Source organism: Belonocnema kinseyi, chromosome 6, assembly GCF_010883055.1.
Source record: "Belonocnema kinseyi isolate 2016_QV_RU_SX_M_011 chromosome 6, B_treatae_v1, whole genome shotgun sequence".
NCBI classification, from domain to species: Eukaryota; Metazoa; Arthropoda; class Insecta; order Hymenoptera; family Cynipidae; genus Belonocnema; species Belonocnema kinseyi.
Window position 1 is genome coordinate 21,668,643 of NC_046662.1, and position 20,288 is coordinate 21,688,930.

The window sequence follows — 20,288 nt, forward strand, 5'->3', positions numbered from 1 at the left end:
TAAAATTTCTAAAGATACGGGGTATCGAACCTACATATCTATACCTAAATGAAAACTCGACGAAAAAGCAATCCTCATGAGCTACAGTTCAGAAAAGTTAAGGTATAAAATTTTAAGCTTTTTTGTTCTAATTATTTATTATTATACGACGTTTTGTAAAAGTAAAATACACGAACTGTTAACAAGAATGTCAACAAAATAATTACGAAATTAATAAATTAAATCGATTACCATTTTTCTTGGCGTAATATTTCGTTTTTTCATGTTTTAGACTACTTTACAACTTTTTACAATGACGGGAAATGTAATTTGTGATTAACATTTACAATTTTTCATAAAGATGAAACTTAGAATAAAAAAAAATCAGGAAAAAGGTTGTTTTCGGGACACTCACCTGCGCTTACTGAATATACTATTCTGCACTTTGATTGGTTTATACCAAATAGTGTTTTTTACCATTTTTTAAGTCTACATCAGGGTTGATAGAAAACTAAAGCTTTGTTCAACAAAAGTAAGGGACTGAAGTTGGCTGAGTAAAAACACTTAGCCAACTTCAGCCAAGTATAAACTAACCAAAGTGCAGACTGTGTGCTGCGTATTCAGTAAGTGTAGGTGAGCGATTTTTTTTCTTGAAATTAGTGAAATAAAGGGAGAATATTTAAAATTAAATGCCGCGAGGATTTTTATATTTATAAAGGACATTTTTTCTGTGAGCATAGACGCAGCCATCTGACATATAACATATGTCAAAAAAATATTTAAGTCAGATAAACTTTATATTTCGTAAGATAAATTTTATCTTTTCCAGATAAATTTTATCTTTCGTTAGATAAACTTGCTGCGACTTTTTTATCGTATTAAAAGTTAAAATTTATTCTTCGGGTTTACTGTGATATTATTACACTTCATAACATGCATTGGTATTAAACCAGACGTGGATTTATAGTCTCATTTTAAAAAATCACATTCTTTAAAAAAACTTTGTTATTAAAAATTGCATTACAACTTCTGTCGTATTTCATCAACTGAATTTTCTGTGAATTTTTTATCGCATCGTGTTCTACATCGCAGTTTTGTTGCCCTATTGCTTTATCTCCTAATAATTTACTCAAAGAGTCTCTCAAAGGCTCTAGGGTGGAGATTCTAGTTACAACAACAGTCCTATGAATCTTCGATTAATGAGGGGAGGTGGGTGATTAGTTTCAACCGAGAGTCATAGCTGGTTGGTTTTTTATGCTGAGAAGGTTGCCGACCTTCAGCAGCGCTGTGTATGCTATAACTCTGGTTTTTTTTGGTTATATGAAAACAGTCATTAGGATAAATCTTTCGTCTTTTCGAAAACTATGAGTATCCGTAAGAGAATTTGTCTTCGATGAGAATGTAAAAACAACATAATTTCCTTAAACGATACTAAATTATTCCTCTGAAAGTGTTTTGTCTCTCTTGTAAAATTAAGTAAAAAACATTAACCAATCCCCATTATTATTCACAATTGATCGTTGCTTTTAGACTAATATTGGAAATTTCATTTTTGATTATTAGTTTGAAACCATAAATTTGAAATACAAAAATAAAAAAATGTTGTTGCAATAAATGTGAAAATTTTTATTCGTTCAAATTTAAATAAACAACAACTCACAGAACTACTCATCATAAATTATTTTAAAGACTATAGTAACTATATGAATTTGCGAAAATAAAAGTAAGTAGATTATTTCACTCTCTTTTCAATTCTCATAGTTATGGGCTTAGCAGGTTCAAGCATAACAGCAAATCTAAGTTGTATGTCCTCGACTGGCGTGATTTTATCCTTTATTAAAACATATTTACGAAGTAAAGTAGCCATCAGAATCTTCATGGACATCATAGCATACACACGTCCTGAAAATATTAAAATTTATTTTTAAAAATTCATTGTAAATCAATTATATCATACATATTATAATAATGTGTATATGGGTCACTATAAGTTTCGGGAATAAGATTCAAGAAACAGTGAAACGGAAAATTTCTAATGATATTCTTTAGAGCCAGTCCTTAAACGGTTTCAAAGGATGCACGACTGTATAAGTTTTAATGGAGACTATTTTGTTGACGTGATAAAGATTGCATTTAAAAAATAATTTTTTCTCATTCATTCCAGATACTTTCAGTTACCTATTTATATTAGGGTAGATCAAAATAATAAAATTTTGAAAATCGGAAATAGAATCATGTGGAATTGCAGCATATGAGGGCCCTGAAAAAGTATTATAAATTTGGATTCGATAAACTTTTTTTAACATAATATTTTTAACATAATATTTTTGAAATACTTATTAATTTCCTAATTTTGTGGCCTTAAATGACTCTACATTTTTGCAGATTTTTATTTGCAGCTCCATAAGATATTGTTGATGTTGACTAAATCCCTAGGTTTAAAAAATAATTTTAAATCATAAAGAAATGTAGAGATCAGTTTTTCAGGTATCTAGAATGATTCTACTAGTAAGATTACGATAGAAAAAAAATTGATTACTCTAGGAATCGATAATATAAACAAATTAAAAACTTAGTTTTTAATAAACTTAGATACATGGAAAAAATTTCTCAATATTTCTGTAAGTCTTAAGGGTGTTGGTTCAATCCGACTTTGAATTCTTTTTAATAGGTACGGCACTGATTCCATTTATATTTTTTCCGAAGGATTTGTGAACGAAAGAAGGAAAACTTGTGGAATATCCGGAGTTTTGCGAGATCCTCGGATGAATAAAATGTTGAAAAATCGAAAAATTTGTTGAGGAAATGATTATTTTTTCCGACAAATATGACTTTTACGAAAGATAGAAACCAGCGGGTAGCATACGGCAATATTTGAAAGATTAGAATCGTTTGCTAATGTATTTTTTTACTCACAATTCTGATATAATAGAAGAATTCTAGAGATTCACGGCTTTTCCAAAGGGCCCGGTCTTGAAGATGGTGTCCCCAAATTTTGCGAAATACGTTGTGAAATAGAGCAAAAAGCAGAGAGAACTGACATGCCCTGTCAGTGTTTTGTAACTGCATTGAGATCAACCACCACACTAGCTGTTACCTTCACTCTATACGCGGAATCGGGGCGCCCTTCGTTATCGACCGTGGGTAAGACTACTATTAGTCGGGAAAATAATCATTGCCTCAATAACATTTTTGATTTTTCAACATTTTATTGATCCGAGGATCTATTAAAAAAATTCAAAGTTCAATTGAAACAACAGCCTAAGTTTATTTTTTCAAATCAGGAGTCTACTCAACATTAATAATCGAAAAAAGCCGTTTATTGATGGAATCAAAATTATTCATTATTTTCCAGGGTCCCGACACAGTAAACCCCAGGAATAAATTTTATATTTAAATTGGATAAAAACGCTGCAGCACGTTAATCTGACGAAAATATTTATTGGACATATATGTCAAATAAATATATACCTCGCGGTATTAATTTTTTAAATCGTCTTACTTTATTTAAATAATTTTGACCAAAAAATCATTCACCTACAGTTACACATAACATAGACTGCACTTTGCTTATTTTATATTTTATAGTGTTTGTTTACAGTTTTTGAAGTCTTCATCAGGGTCGACAGAAACTAAAGGTTTGTTCAACAAAAGTAAAGAAATTAAGTTGACTGAGTGTTCACTATAAAGTATAAACTAACCCAAGTGCAGCCTATCTTTTCTGTAAGTGTAGGTAAATAATTTTTTGGTTAAAATCATTTAAATAAAGTGAGATGATTTAAAAAATGAATCACACAAGGATTTTTGAATTTATGGAGGAATTTTTTCCGGTGAACCTAGATGCAGCTGTTTGGCGTATCACCCAAATCACATATGTTAAATAAATATTTTCGCCAGATAAATGTTATGTTTCGTCAGATGAATTGCATCTTTCGTCAGATTAATTTTACCTTACATCAGATAAACGTGCTGCAGCATTTTTATCCAATTTCCAAAAGTGTGTTTTTACCCATCCTGATATACATATAGAATGAATTTAAATACCTATACAGTCTCTTGGACCCAAACTGAAAGGCATATAAGTGTATGGAATTAGTTTCTCAACTCCTTCAGGTAAAAACCTATCGGGATTGAACTTTAATGGATCGGTCCAATATCTTTTATCACGGTGAAGTGCTATTATTGACGTCACTATTCCGCAACCTTTTGGTAAAAGGCATCCATCTAAAAAAAAGGAATATAAAAAAGTTCATTACATGTAAAAAAATTGAAGGTTTCTACTTAAATCGTCGAAAAAAATCCCCTGACAATTAAAGATGTTTTTGCAGATATCGAAGAATTTTTCCAGGTTTAATTTTCATAGCACGCATCATTTTTTTTAAACAATCCACTTGAAATATGTATACAATTTTGTGATTTTATTGTAAATAACTTTTTATTTTATTTGTAAAAGTAGTTGCATCAAAGGATTACTGATTTCTTAGTGGTATTTCATAATTATCTTATTATCATTTTATCTTCATGTACTTAAAATTCAGTATATATTTTGACATAATATTATTATAAAGGAAAATGAGAAGATTTTCTATGAAAATAGGTAAATATATTTTATTAGTCAAAATTAATTTGGGTACTATATTTAATTAAATTCTAAATGTTTCAAATTCCCAAAATTTCAAGAAAAAATATTGCATTTTTAAAAAGATACATGAATTTCTAACTAAATATTCGAATATTCTATGAAAAATGTGAATTTTCTACTAAAATAGACGAACTTTCAACAAAATCGTTCGAGTTTCCACCAAAGAGATAAATGTACATTTAAAATGATAATTCTTCAGCCAAAAAAGAATTAATTTCAAACAAAAGGGTTGAATTTGTCACACAAAAAAAGTTAAATTTTTGCACAAAAATAATTTTCAACTAAACAAAAACAAACTTATAACAAATTATTTTAATTTCCAAATGAAGTGATGAATTTTCATTAAAAATTATAAATCTTTAACTAGAATAGTTAAATTTTAAACTAAGAAGATAAGTTTTCAACAAAGAAAATCAATTTTTGAAGAAAAAATACGAGTTTTCAAGAAAATGTATAGAATTCCAGCAACAAAAAATATACATTTTCAACAAAAAATGATGGAATTTACAAGTGGCATGGTAAAATTTTGCACCAAAGAGATAAATTTTTATTTAAAATTATGGATCTTTAATACAAAAAAATTAATTTTCAATAAAAAAAGAAATTTCAAGAAAGGACATGAATTTTCCAGTAACAAATATCAATTTTTAACCGAAATTTGAATAGTTAAGGTTTTGGTCCAAAAAAATTGAATAGTTATATTTTAATGAAAAAAAATTAATGTTTAACTTAAAGTTTAATTTCCCATTAGGAAAATTAACTTTCTGTTAGTTTTCCGGGTAAGTATACACCCTGAATATTGTGAAAAATTGTTATGTTTTGAAGATTAGCATACTGAAATTACTCGACCTAGGGGAAAATCTTCCAGCAACTTTCGTCCAAGTAGAGGCACCGCAGGGTAAAGTCTCATCACTTCCTTAATTACTCTTTCCAAGTATTCCATATGTTTTAAGTCTTCTAATTTAACAGGTGTTTCATCCGGGCTCTCAGAGCCATAAATTTCATAAAGTTCCTTATAAACTTTATCCTAAAATATTTCACAAATAATCAATTATAATTGCTCAAAATGAAAAAAAGGAAAACACTTAGGTAATACTAAATATCCCAAAATAATATAAATGTGTAGAGAGTGTGATGGTTTTCTTTTGTGTTTTACTGATTTTTTTTTCAATTTCATAAAGAGAAATAATTTTGTAAATTATCCAACACAAAATATTATTTTGATACTCGAAATTTAGCATTAAAACTTAATATAAAACTTGCTATTCAATCTCTAGTATCTTAAAATATAATATTCTGCATTTTTTAAACGAACTTGTATGTCTGGATGAGAAGCGAGCATGAGCAGTGTGAAACAGTTCGTACGACCTACAGTATCATAACCCTGCAAATTATAAGAAAAATTATTTAAGGCTGCACATTAGGATGGCACCAACAATACCAAAGTTTTAAACTTTTTGCATCACATCTCCTTCATTCTGTTAGTTTTTCAAAAAATTTAATACTACTTTTTTAATATTAAGAGGGGCCACCTAACCCCTGAAATTTCCCATAAGAATTGCATAGGCGAAAACACATTTTTTGTATATTCCATCCAAATCGTGAAAATGTATTATAAAGTATAGGCAATGATTTTATGATCTCATAAAAAATCTTTAGGAAATATTGATACACAATTAATTTTTAATATTACCCCCCTTGAACCACTTTCCTGGTGCCCGAAAAACTACCTCAAAGAAGTGCAATACAGATTTTGTGAACTATTGCCCCTGATTGTTACTTTTTTGAAATTTTGTTCATGGATGTTCATGGATCCTCATGAATGTATAAATTACAATATAATATATATTTTTCATCAATATTAAACTGTTTAAGTAATAACTATCCACGATAATTCGTTTCAGTCGTCTATCACTCCGCTGGCGCTTTCACACAGCTCTTGACGATTTCCCTCGACACATTCCTATTCTGGTATACAACTTTTGTTTTCTCTATATCCATAAATCTTCTCAGGTAAGATCTTGTATTTCTGTGGCTCTTTATATCATATCGCAGAAGTGTCTTATTCACACAGAAAAATAGAAGTGAGTTTTTGTTGCGGGTAATTTTCAAGTAGATAAAGTTGTTTTTTCACATCGAAACAAAACAAGATTCAATAGAGTTGACTGTAACTATTTCCCATGTGACGGGTGAATCATAACACGTAAAGGCAATTTCCTTCCTTGTTCTGCTTCTGGGTACGCTTGCATTTACTTTACCTAAATACAATATGATTGTCGATCCTTCTCCATTCCTTTTCTCAACATGACCAAACCATATCCACAAATTTCTTTCACTCTTTTCAAACAGCGTTTCCTCTACACCACACTCTTTGAGAATCATCTAATTAATAACTTTGTCCATTAGCACTTGGCGAATTGACGCCGAGCGGCAAGCAGGAATAAAAGGAGCTCGGGATAAACAGCGGTCACTCAGGCATGAACAAATAAAAACGTTTTCTTCGAACTGGCCCTTTATCTGGGTAATTCCCCACCAAGGTCAGCCCAAAAATCGGCACAGTATCAGATTTTTACTGTATTTATTAGAATTTTAGCTTCAATATTAATATTTTTACTTCTGGCAATGTTGCATATTGTTTTCTTATCCGCGTTTTTCAAATGCAAGCATTTTTATAAATCTCGTTAATCTTAAGACTCATGGTTGCAAATCTTGGTTTTATTTTACTGTAAAAATCTTATCACCTGCAAACGCTACTTCCACGCACTTTCAGAGTCAGCAGATCAACACCTTCTTCGCCTAATAGAGCCATTCTTAAACACTTGTGTATGAATATTATAAACAGTTAACTTAGTCCTTTTCAGAGCCAACAATTGACTCCCTACTCATCAACAACTTCCCGGAGTTTATTTCTATTCATCTTATCAAAGGATTTTTACAGATCGACAAAAGCGCAGAGTACTTTTTTGTTTACTTAAAGACTTTTTTTGTGAACTGTTTAAACAAAATATCTGATCCGCACATGATCTTCCTGGCATAATCCGCATTACACTTTTCAGATCTTTTCTTCTGTTTAGTCCAGACCTTACGAGAAGGTATTCTTTAAAATATTTTTCCCAGGGTACACAGTAAGCTAATATCTCTATAGTTATTGCAGTTACCTTAATCATCCTTTCCCTTGTTGATTGGAACGATAATCGCCAAACTCCAATCATTGGGAACCTCTCTTTTTCCAGCACATATGTTTATCAACTCGCTCAACCTTAGAAACAACTCTTTATCTAAAAATAGACTATTCGTCACCGCTCTTGAGTCAATGGAATGTTCTAATGTATCGCCTTCTACGAGGTGTGTTCAAAAGATAAGGTGACTTTATGGTTTTCTCAAAAAATATTCATTTATTCCTCAATATTTATGTTGTCCCCCTCAAAGTAATCCCCCTCAGATATAATGAACTTGTGCCAACGATTTTTCCAATCATCGAAGCACTTCTGATAATCATTTTGTGATATAGCCTTGAGTTCTTTCAGCGATGCAGTTTTTATCTCCTCAATCGTTGAAAATCGATGTCCTTCCATGGGTCTCTTCAGTTTTGGGAAAAGAAAAAAGTCCCTGAGGGCCAAATCCGGTGAATATGGAGGCTAACGCATGACTGTGGTGCTGTTTTTGGTCAGAAAATCTTTCACAAGCAACGATGAATGAGCAGGTGCATTATCGTGATGCAAAAGCCACGAATTGTTTTTCCAAAGTTCCGGACGTTTTTTGCGTATCGCCTCTCGCAAACGGCGCATAACTTGAAGGTTATACTCGTTATTGACCGTACCACCTTGTGATAAGAATTCCTGATGCACTACGCCACGGTAATCAAAGAAGACAGTGAACAAAACCTTCACATAGAACGAACTTGACGTGCTTTTTTCGGTCTTGGAGACTCAGGATGCTTCCACTGAGACAATTGGGCTTTAGTTTCGAAGATCATAACCATATACCCACGATTTATCCCCAGTTATAACCCTTTTGAGAAAATCAGGATCATTATTGACTTCATTCAATATCTCCTGAGCGATGGTCATGCGATGGATCTTTTGATCAAATTTAAGCAGTTTTGGAACAAATTTCGTTGACACACGTATCATGCCCAAAATGTCCGAAAAGATAGCATGGCATGAGCCAACCGATATTCCAACATCTTCAGCAACTTCTCTGATGGTAATTCGGTGATTTTTCAACACCATTTCTTCCACTTCTTGAACGTTTTCATCTGTTGTTGACGTGCTGGGATTTCCAGGGCGAGGTTCGTCTTTGACATCTTCTCGGCCTTCTTGAAACAGCTTGTACCATTTATACACATTTTTCTTACTCAGATTAGACTCACCGTGTGAGTATAATTTCTTATTTCCTTACCAATTTTGTTACATTGTCTTGTGTTCTTGTTTTGGTTTCACCCTTTCTAAGAACTGTAATATTCAACGATCACAATACGCATGCTTCTTCTCATTAATAGCTGTGCAGACTTCATCGTTCTAACAAGCATTACCAATCACTCTTCCTACAACCGCAGTACCACACACTTCAAATGCACTCTTAACAATTATTTCCTGAAACACTGTCCATGGGCCCCTATATATTTATAGTGTATTACCCTCTCCCTAATTGTCCTCACTAGGCCTTCGCTTATGTTGCTTCAAAATCTTATTCGCACTTTCTATTTCTTCAAATTCTTTATTTTGATTCGCGTGTGCTTCGTCTTTTTAAATCTCTATGTCGTCTATCCTTACCCTGGGAAGCCAGTGTAAAAATGGATCATTTTATACCTAAACCAAGTATTTGTAATGAACAAACTCTTTTCTGAACATACGCCAACCACTTTAATCAAGATTTATAAATTTTCACTACTTTTTTTTAGCTTCAGTGTCAATTCGATACGCATTTTTTCATTTTTTTTAAATTTTCTGCGTTGTAAAACATGAAAAATAAAAATTTTTCATTTAAACCTAAAGTAAATTATTTTTGTGAATAGTTACAGGGGTACCGAAAGTCATATTTAAAGGAAGTCTAGAATTTTGACCAACGTTTTCGTTTTTTTTCTCTAGAAATAGTGGTTTTATAAAAGGCCGTGGTTACATTTACCGAAATTTCTGCACAAATAGCCGGGTTTTTTTGTACGAATAGAAAGAGCTGGAAAAGGGGCTATTCATATCGAAATTTCCGAACGACTAGCCTAATTTTTGTGTAGACAGATGATCTGAAATCATAAAAGTATTGCCTGCACTTTATTATACATTGTCACGTTTTGGACGTAATTTACAAAAATGTGTTTTTCCCATATTATTCTTACGGGAAACTTCGGGGGTCGGACAGGCTCACTTAATATTGAAAATATATTTACTTTTCTCGGAAATTTAAATAAATTTCGGGAGGGGGGTCGAGGGTGAGACAAAAAATGTGAAACGTTTTTTGCCCATAATATACATTATTCAACTCCCCGGAAATATAAAATAAATACAATTAGAAGTATTTTTATTTTACTTCGTTGGTTTGTATTTATTTCTTCGGGATATAAAATGTACAAAATAATTACAGCCTCTATCACCGTGTCAGCATGCTCACGAATTTCGTCCTCAGTAAAAAGTCCATTGTCTGCCATTTCTAACATTAAATCCAGAAACGGTTTTTTCCGATCTTGACCTGCAGAAACATATGTTTAAAAACATAATTGAAATTTTTTAAATATATTAAATAACAGTAACGTGAGTTTACCCTCATTTTGAAATGATTCACTTTTCAGATGAATTCTTCTCTTTTCAATTACCTATAAACACAGCATTATTAAATTTTCAATATGTCTAGGTTCACCGAAAATATTTGTGCTATGCTCTTACATACGGTCTTCAATTTTAAAAAAATTAAAGCAGAATGAATAGTATAATAATCTTACGTTCAGTGTGAAAGTGATTAAAAATTCGACAGCATCATAGAATGTTTTTGAAATTTTGGTCATATTGAAAATTGTATCGAAATGAAACAAAGGATTCATTCCTCTTATGATTATGGCTTCAAATACTCTGTCAACAAAATAAAATAAGAATTTGTCACAATTTCTACACACACACACATATATATATATATATATATTTATTTATTTATTTATTTATTTATTTATTTATTTTTCGTTTAAATATGTAGAACGAAGTACCTTTCAGACGCATCCAAAAATCGATCAATCTCTTTAGTTTTTGCTGTTACAGGCATCCCCAATGATGTTTCTAACAAAATTATAAAGCTGATATATCATTTATATGTATGCATGAGCTATGTTTTTAAATGGCAGATGATATATTTTTATTAATTATTATTACTGTTATATGTTGATATTAATTATATGCAGTATTTAATAAACTATACAAAATAAATACAGTAATAACTAACCTTACGAGAAAATATTGCAGGTAAGTCAGTATATACCCATAATTATTTTCTCAAAATAAATTTCCCATAATATTTTCCTGATTATAGAAAATTGCCCGATTAGGAAAAGGCATAATTGGGATCCGGGATAAAGTTTCTATAGTACTAGGTATAGTACCAATCAGAACCTAAATTCGAACTTTCCCTAACTATTTTTAAAAGTAAAATTAGGGGCGAAAGTACGAAAAACTTTCTATTTTACTTTTTTCCATTTTTACTAGTGCTAATGGGACTTTTATAGTACAAAAGTATAAAAAAGTGCCATCTAATATTATTTTTTATTTTGAGTACGAAGTTTTGTAAGAAAAAAGTACCAAAACAGTTCAAAGTATGCCCTGTTTCTCTAATACATGTTAGGAAAAAATTATCGGAAAAGTCCCAATTAATTTTTATGTTTTCACTAGGACCTTATTAGGACAAAAGTTCCGGATAAATCCCACTTGAGTTTTTATTAGTCGGAAAAGGGCCACTTACAATTTCTTAGCAGGACTTTTAAAGGCAAAATACTAGGAAATTTGCACTTAATTTTCTTTCACAGGCCTTGTTCAGATCAAACTTTCTGGAAAAGTCCCACTTTGTTTTTTTTTGTTTGAGCAGGATTTTTTTAGGGAAAAAGTACCCAAGGATTAAAATTTAAAAAAATAATTAAGTGAGGCTTTTTCGATAATTTTGTTCTAAATAACTCCTGGTGAAATGATTTTTATTTTTAACTTTTCTAGTACTTTAGACCTATTTCAACAGTACTTTTTCCTAAAAATGATTTCAAAATTTTAAAAACAAATAAAGTTTACACAGCACAAACCCGTGAATTCCGTTTACATATTCTAAATCGCCTGCATTTTCATTGAAATCCATGGATATGATGCCTTTGAAAATACAGTAAACTTCCTCCTATTTCCGCGGCCTTGAAAGGTAAACATTCCATAATTTCAAGTCTGGTGGGGCCCCCAGCTCTTCCGGGACTTTTAGGTTATTTTTGTCGAGCAAAGCTAATAGGCCCAACACGAGCGTATATCAGATCAATGAATACTATAAATAATAATACAGATAAATACACTCGACTCTCAGGGTAGTAACTCGCGGTACTCACATGCGCAATATAATGCATTTCAATTGAAAACGGTTCAGGCGATCGTGATTTGCGCTGTTGAACATTTCGCAGGTCGTTAACATCACTGCATGCATTTCAATGTTTTTTCAAGTGTCTTTTAAGTGTTCTTGTTGACGTACGACAATTTTCCAATTGAAAATTAATATAATAAAATAAAAATACACAGAAGAGAGTACTCGAATATGAGATATTCTCGTAATATGAGAAAACGGGGTATCAGCTAAACTAAGAGACCCACTCTGTTGGTTCTATCACTAACTTGTAGCCCTTGAAGAAAGAGTAATTTCGTGGTATAGTCCATTTTTCATTGGGCTTCTAAAGATTATAGGCGAACTTTTTGTGAAATCGATTGTGTTCGAGTTCTTGAAAGGGAATTCTTTAAACTCTATTTATTATTCATTAAATATGTATTTAGCAGTAAAGTTTGTTTGGAAAAAGCACTTTTTTACATTTTTGGTATTTTCGGAAAAAAAAAATTTTAATAAGATTTTTTATTTGAGCTTCTTGTGACAAACTAAATTTCCTTTAAAATGACCTATATTACTTTTAAATTCAGTACATAGGATTCCGACAATCACGCCAAACAGAGTTGGTATCTCATATTTGGGTACTCTACTCTATATATCGCGCAATATTGAGTTACACAGCATGACGTCGTGGGAAATGTCTGGAAGATGAGCAGAGTGCTTGACATAGGACTGCATACAACTTTTTGGTGAGAATATTTGAAACGTCAGCTGTCAGGAAGGTTACCACACGGGACTGCAACAGCATACGACTTTTTGGGCAAAATAGTCAAAACGTACAGATCAGTTATAAAGGTCTGAATAGTTATATTTCTAAAGTGTAGTATATATCTTCTCAGTCATATTCCATTCTTTTGTCGATTGATGATCTTTCAGTGTCAGGAAATAAAATAGAATATCTAAAATTTCATGTAAGTGTATCAGACCGGATACTCTCACCTGAAAGGGTGGGGGCGTCAATTTTTGTTTTTATTTTTTTTCTCGGTTTATATCATTAATAAAATCTGAAACAATGCACAGAAATTTTCTCAATAATGCCCAACGTGCATGATTTAAAAAAAAACATTTGGTGGGACATTCAACAAAATTTTCATTAAAAAAAAAAATTTCTTGTATAATGGAACTCAAGTACTATATAAGTTTTTTTACAACAAAATAGTCACTGAAGGGGCTGTTACTGTGCATTTTTTCAGAAATTACAATTTAGGGGATCTTAGTGTAGAAGATTAAAAAATTATAATTTTCACATTACGGTGATCCAAATTTATATGTGCAAAAATTTGACTTTCGATTTTTTGTGATAACCTCCCCCGGCTACCCAAATATTTGTTCGTTTCGCGGAAAAAGAAATAGCGTATTTTATTAAGCGTTAACCTGTGCCCTCGGGCTTTTGAAATGAACTTGATTTTACAAATAGAAAAAGCCTTTTTTGCTTAAGATATTTTTCAATTATTTAAACAAATAATAATCATTCACTTACGCCTGTTCATAGCGAAGGTGTTAAAATGTTATGCTCTCAACATTCTTTATTGTGCTTGATTTTATAAACTTTCTCCGATTTTAGAGGGACGAAAATGTTTAAACTAATTTAAATTGTTTAAATAATCACCAAATATATTAAACAAGAAGCAGGCATTTGACATTCATCAAAATTGTATAATAATCCCGAAAGATAATAAATTTTCACGATTTACAGAGGGAGAACAATTTTTTCAACAAATAATAATTGTTTAAAAAACTTAAAATTGTTTGAAAAATACTTAGAAATTCATCACTTGTCGATTAAAAATATTTCATTTCTAAACAATCCGAAATTTTCTGGGACATTTTCCAGTGAAAATTATTCCGTCAATGGAGCTTTTTCCATTTAAAACTCTATGTTAATTTAAAAAGCCCTGGGGCACAGTTTATCGTTGAAAATAAAACTAGACTATTTCTTTTTCCGGGGAACAAATTGTGGAGAGGGAGGAATATAAAAAATCGAAAGTTAAATTCTTACAGGTATAAATTTGAACCACCCCAATGTGAAAAAACAAATTCCTACATTTTTATTAATTTTCATTTCTTAATTTTTAATTTAATTGTTAATACAAAATTTAATATTAAATTATGAATAAAAATATTATGTTTTAATTATTTTACCCTAAGATTCTCCAAGTTCAAAAATCTTAAAAGATTTATAATAATAACCCTATCGGTGACTATTCTGCAAAAAAAACTGAGATAGTACTTGAGTTTCATCACACGAGAAAATTCAAACAAGGATTTTCAAAATTTCGTCCAGTGTGAATTTCCTGCTAAAATTTTTTCGCAAAAATTATGCACGTTGAGAATGATTGAAAAAAGGTCTGCACATTTTTTCAAATTCTGTCTAACGATAGAAACAGAGAAAAAAATAAAAATGAAATGCACGTTACTCTCTTTAATTCATTCGACATGGCGGCTAACGGTTTGAAATTTTGGGGAAACTTTTTTTGATTATGTGCTTTCAAATTGATGACTTAACATTTTATTTCTTTAGGGCCATTTTTTGCATGCTTACCGGCCGGCCTATACTCTTTTGGACAGTTGATTGTATTTTGTGACACCAAAAGGTCTATAATCGACAAAGGAACAAAACATGACTGAGAAAATAGATACTACGCTTCAGAAATATTACTATTCGTACATGTATCACTTACTTTTACGTGTAGAATATTTTCCCAAAAAATTTGTCTGCATTTCCATGATGCCATGCCAAAATACTCAATTGACACTAACGAAAGCTTCCCGTTCTTTGGGCCTCTTTCCTAATTATGCTCGCACTCCAAAGATACCAGCTCAAAAGATATGAGCTTCAAAGATACGAGTATCACGATTCCAAAGAAGTGAGCGGAATTTTTCTCCTCTATTCCTCTCTATCTCCTCTGTTCCCGCTTTCCATACTTCCCGTATCTTTGGAGTTTAAGTGTAGTCGGCCCCTGACGCGGGCGTGACCGTGCAGAGAACGTGGTGGGAGGTAACAAGACAGTGCGATTTGAAATAAACTTGTATTGCGGATTTACAAAACGTGACCTTTAAAATAAATGATCTTCGAAATAGGAAGAAGTTTACTGTATTTTTATATCTATTAAATTCTCTCCAATTTGTTTAAATCCGTGGTAATCTCTTAATATCTTTAAATAATTTATTAATTGATTATTATTAATTAATATTTTTTAAATAATTTAGAATCCCTTGAAAACAATATTAATTAAATCTATTCCCTTAAATTCTCTAGAAATCTATATAAAATCGTTAAAATCCTTTAAAATTCACTGAAGTCTTTGAAAATCATAAAAACATCATTTAAATCTTGCAATAGGTCTGGAAATACCCTGATTTAATTATTTTTCTTAATTACTCTAGAAAAACCTAGATATGTTTAGAAATCCTTCAAAAAATTTTAAAATCCTTCTTAGAAAAGCCTTAAAATCCTTGAAATTCCCTTAAATATAAATTATATCAAGTCAATTCATCAGAGTTCTCTTAAAACTACCATTTAAATCCCTATAAAGCTTTGAAGTTCTCGGAAATTCTATAAAATCCATTCCATCTTCAGAATTTCCTTCAAATACCTAAAAATTATTTGAAATGTTCGTATATCGAGGCTAAAGTAGTTTCAAATCCATCCAAATTCTTCAAATTCTCTCAAAATTTCCGAAACCTCTTGAAATTCCTTGCAATTTGTTAAAATCGCTTAAAACGGTTAAAATCATTAAAAACCCAATAAATCTTGAAAATAATTGATTATCCTTTGAAATTCCCTTTTATCTTATGCAATTCTTCAAAAATACCATAAAATATTCGGAAATTCTACAAAGTTCATGGAAATTCCCTAGGATTCCCTAGACATCTTCTAAATCGTTGTAACTAATTAAAATATTTAAAACCCATTAAATATAAACTAAATAACACTCAGAAAAATTTGCAAACAAGTTTTCTACTAATTTACGTTCAGAGAGTATACAATCACTAAAATCGCGAATTAGTCATCAAACTGTAATAAAGTAATCAAAGTTTAATAGTACCACATATGTTACGGAAAGAAGTGAAAGAGACGTCAGGATACACATCAAATTCTGGTTGGCCAACTTTCCCGGAAAATTCTTCTGTTAATAATCTCGAAGTCTTTTGAAAAATTGAAATAAATGACTGCAGAATTTTAGTAGAAAATGCTGGTTGAATTAATTTTCGATGAACTCGCCATATTGACCCTATATGAGAAAATAAAATTATTTGAATAATTTTCGCAATTTTCATTAGACGTTTTTAAAAATGATTATGTTTATAAGATTCAATTATTGAACAATTTACATATTATTTCAAATTATGGTATAATAATAATAGTATCAATAATAATTATTTAATAATAATATTATAATAAAATAATAATAAATAAAATAAATAATAATAATAATAATAGGATAAGGTGTATCAGTGCCCGTTTCAGAAAGCGAAGATTAAATCTTATATTGGGATGTTACTATACAAACGGATCATTACATGGAGGCCAATTGACCTGACATCGTGATGGGAGGGAAAAAAGGGTGGAAGACTCTAGATCATCGACATTGATTGTCCGCTTAACCGAAATTGCAGTCGACCTATATAACCAAGATCCACAAGTATAGCGAGTTGAGGCATAAAGACCATATGGAAGAATGTGAATCATGCATCTATTCATCCTATTGTGATTTCGGCCACAGTAATGTGCACGCAAGATGCACTGAACATCTTGAACATTTAGGAGTCAGTAGGGCATTAGCAGCAGCTCAGAAGGCGAGCTTATTAAACACCTGTCGCAGTGTAAGAAACTTTCTTGACCCGTGGCCGTGGCGTGGCAAATGGTAGCTCTAAGAAAGCATCCAGAGGTGACTGTTGTCACCTCCAACGCTCGTGGCCGTTCGTAATTGTACACCTACAACATCATTGAAGGAGGTTTCAAGCATCGGATTAAATTAGTGGAATTAACTTGTAACATTCTGATCTCAGCAATCACTTGATTTAGCCCGTTGGTATGATGTATAACCGAGTTCACCCGAATAAAAGTTTAAATAATTGCATATAAGGTGAAGGGTAGTGGCAACCCCGTTGCCTCAGAGCTCCGGTTCTTTCAGTCAGCTACGTTACTCTCCAACGATCATTTGACTCGAGATCATAATGATCTGTCTAACCGCAGGCAAGTGACTACACTTAACAGGTAATACGTTCTAATATAAGATTTTGTTATTTTTTTAACTTTTCAAGTACAATGTACGTTCAGAAACCATAAAAAGCTTGCACATGAACCAAAGTACCCTTAGAACGTCATCCATCATAGTTTGACTTTGCACATGCTCCCGAATCAGATAATTATGAACTTAAAATTCGATCATTCATTCCAGCTGATCAAAATGCTCTTGTTTTCGTTATCATTTTTGTTGCATATCAAAATGATATTGATTTCGGTATCATTTTGAACACTTTTTTTACTGTGAATAGGCCTCTCTCGGATGGAGGCCATGGTTCAGTTGGGAGTGACAATAGGACCGAACCAAGGGTACGACCAGACAATGGCCTCGGAAACGCGAGAACATCATTTTAAATAGTCGGATCAACTCAGGAGGGACATTTACCTGTTGGCAAGAAAGTTCTTCGGTGAACAGTGGTTGATTCTTGATTCAAGTGTTGATAACTCATGAGTAGACTCATGAGTAGACATAAAAACGTCATATACATTTTCGTCCTCATTTTTCCCATAGAATCGATTGGTACTATCAGTTTTTTGAAAAACAAGTTTTTTCATTTCGCCTTATGTTGTTTAAACAATTTTTTCAAAAGAAGTTAAAATGACAAGACAACAAATAGGCCCGGGTGGAAATTTAAGTCGGGGGCTGGCTATTCTACGGCTGGAGAGCCCGGATTTAAGCCGGGAACTGGCCGGGGTTTCTGGTGGGAATCCGGCCAGCATCGTTTCGCTGCGCTGGCCAGCATCCGGACATGGAGCATGGCCGGGAGCTGACCGGGGAGGCGGACCGTGGCCCGGACGAGTATTTTTACTTTAAATATTGATAGTCCTATTTAGAGTAAATACATACATTACATTTTTAAACATTATATTAAAAATAAAATTTCTAACGCTACGGGGTATCGAACCTACATATCTATACCTAAACCTAACGCCTAGCAGTCGAGAGTGCCAACCACTGCGCTAAACCGACAAGTTGAAACTCGTTGAAAAAGATTACCATTTTTCTTCGCGTAATATTTCGTTTCTTCACGTTTTAGACTACTTCAAAACTTTTTACAATGACGGGAAATGTAATTTTTTATTAGCATTTACAATTTTTCATAAAGATGAAACTTAGAATTAAAAAAAAGCAGGAAAAAAGTTTTTTTTGGGCGCTCACCCACATTTACTGAATATACATCTGCACTTTGGTTAGTTTATACCAAATAGTTCTCTTTTTTTAAGTTCTCTTTTTCTAATTATCTATTATTATGCGACGTTATTTAAATAGAACGAACTTTTAACAGGAATATCAATAAAATACTTTTAAATAGACAATTTAAATCGATAACAATTTTTCTTCGCGTGCTATTTTGTTTTTTTCTGGTTGTAGACTACTTGACAACTTTTTAAAATGTCAGGAATTGTAATTTTTTATGAACATTAAAATTTTTTAACGACGGAACTCAGAAAACTGATCGTGAATGTTGACAATTTCTAAATAATCAAATTTTCACGCTAAAAAACTCGTTGTTTCGAGGCTTTTGTCATTTGCTTTTTATATAGTATATTAGGTATTATACTATTTAAAATTTATTATTAATCATTTATAAGTATCTGTATGTTTTTTGCCGTCATTAATTTATAGTTTTCTTATAATCTCTATTTGAAAATGTTAACTATACATTTGTCACGAATCGAGATTTATATACACATCCATTTCTTAATGAAATCATAAAAAGTAATTAAGTTATCAACAAAGTTTAACAATTTTATTATTGCGAATTAGCGCCCAAGCAGCTACCGTCTGAGCATTCGATCATAAGATTTGCCCGACCAGAGCCCAGTCAGCCCCCGACTGGGGTTTTGACATAAATTTTATCTAGCCTTTATATCCTTTATATCCAGTCTCCAACCAGCGTACGGCTAGGCTCATAAAACAAACATAGCCCGGCCAGTCTCCGACCAGAAACCTTGTTATACTAGGCCTAGCTCGGGCTATTTCCACACGCGGGGGGGGGGGGCACTTTTTTTACTTATTTTACAATTTCATTGTCATTTTTATGCCACCTACAACCGGCGCTCAGTACGGGAATTTTTAGGTGACTGACTATGATGCTTTCCGGTGTTTTTTTAGTTTAGGCCAGGGGCGCACACTCTCTCCGCCACTGGGGTAGCGACGGGCTATTTTCTTATAAAAAAACGTTTTTTCTTCATTTTTACTTAAAATCATAAATTGTTTAGTATTATTTTTAGTAAAATTTACATTATCCAGTCCATCTCACCCAACCTCTTGGGTACCCACCAACCCAGTTGGGGTGGCAACCGCTACTTTTCATACATGGTGTGTGCGCTCCTGGTTTAGGCAGTGTTCTGACAAATCGAAACCTATTTCGCGCTGTGTTTTTTAAAACTAAAAGTATTCAAAAGTATTGAAAAAAAGAGCGGTTCAAATTGAATCAAAATTGACACTACACATAAGTTATCAACACATCAATCCAGAACAGTGATCCCAGATCTGAAACGAGATGTGGTCCAATACTATGACAGGGATATATCCGTGAGAATATAGTAGGAGACGCTGTAAATGACTGAGTTGCGCGCGCAACCCATTTCTCCTCTTCTGAATTTGAAAACTCGAAGGTGCACGATTGCCGGTCGCAGCACTTCGGCGATTCTATTTATATATCTATCTGCTATTTCATGTATAAAATATAAATTATATAAATATTCATACTATTATATATAATTAAAAATTTGTCATAAGGACAACCGCAGGATTTCGCCGGGAGCGGGTGCTAATCTGAAAAATTGCACCCGCTTCCAGCGAAATCG

The 20,288-nt window shown here is 32.2% G+C and overlaps 1 protein-coding gene across 5 annotated transcripts in view; it reads right to left on the reverse strand.

The window, feature by feature from the left end:
- Positions 1-1,584: 1,584 nt before the first annotated feature.
- The window catches only part of LOC117174516 (cytochrome P450 4C1-like), a 41,253-nt gene continuing 22,549 nt past the window's right edge, over positions 1,585-20,288 (reverse strand). For all 5 annotated transcript variants that reach the window (XM_033363703.1, XM_033363698.1, XM_033363700.1 and 2 more), the window contains 9 exons: positions 16,273-16,458; positions 10,815-10,884; positions 10,557-10,683; positions 10,379-10,430; positions 10,200-10,306; positions 5,937-6,005; positions 5,471-5,648; positions 4,024-4,203; positions 1,585-1,881 (listed from right to left, as the gene is read on the reverse strand). In XM_033363703.1, the coding sequence (XP_033219594.1) occupies positions 1,712-1,881; positions 4,024-4,203; positions 5,471-5,648; positions 5,937-6,005; positions 10,200-10,306; positions 10,379-10,430; positions 10,557-10,683; positions 10,815-10,884; positions 16,273-16,458 (1,139 nt within the window). In that variant the 3' untranslated portion in view covers positions 1,585-1,711. The remainder of the gene's footprint in view (positions 1,882-4,023; positions 4,204-5,470; positions 5,649-5,936; positions 6,006-10,199; positions 10,307-10,378; positions 10,431-10,556; positions 10,684-10,814; positions 10,885-16,272; positions 16,459-20,288) is intronic.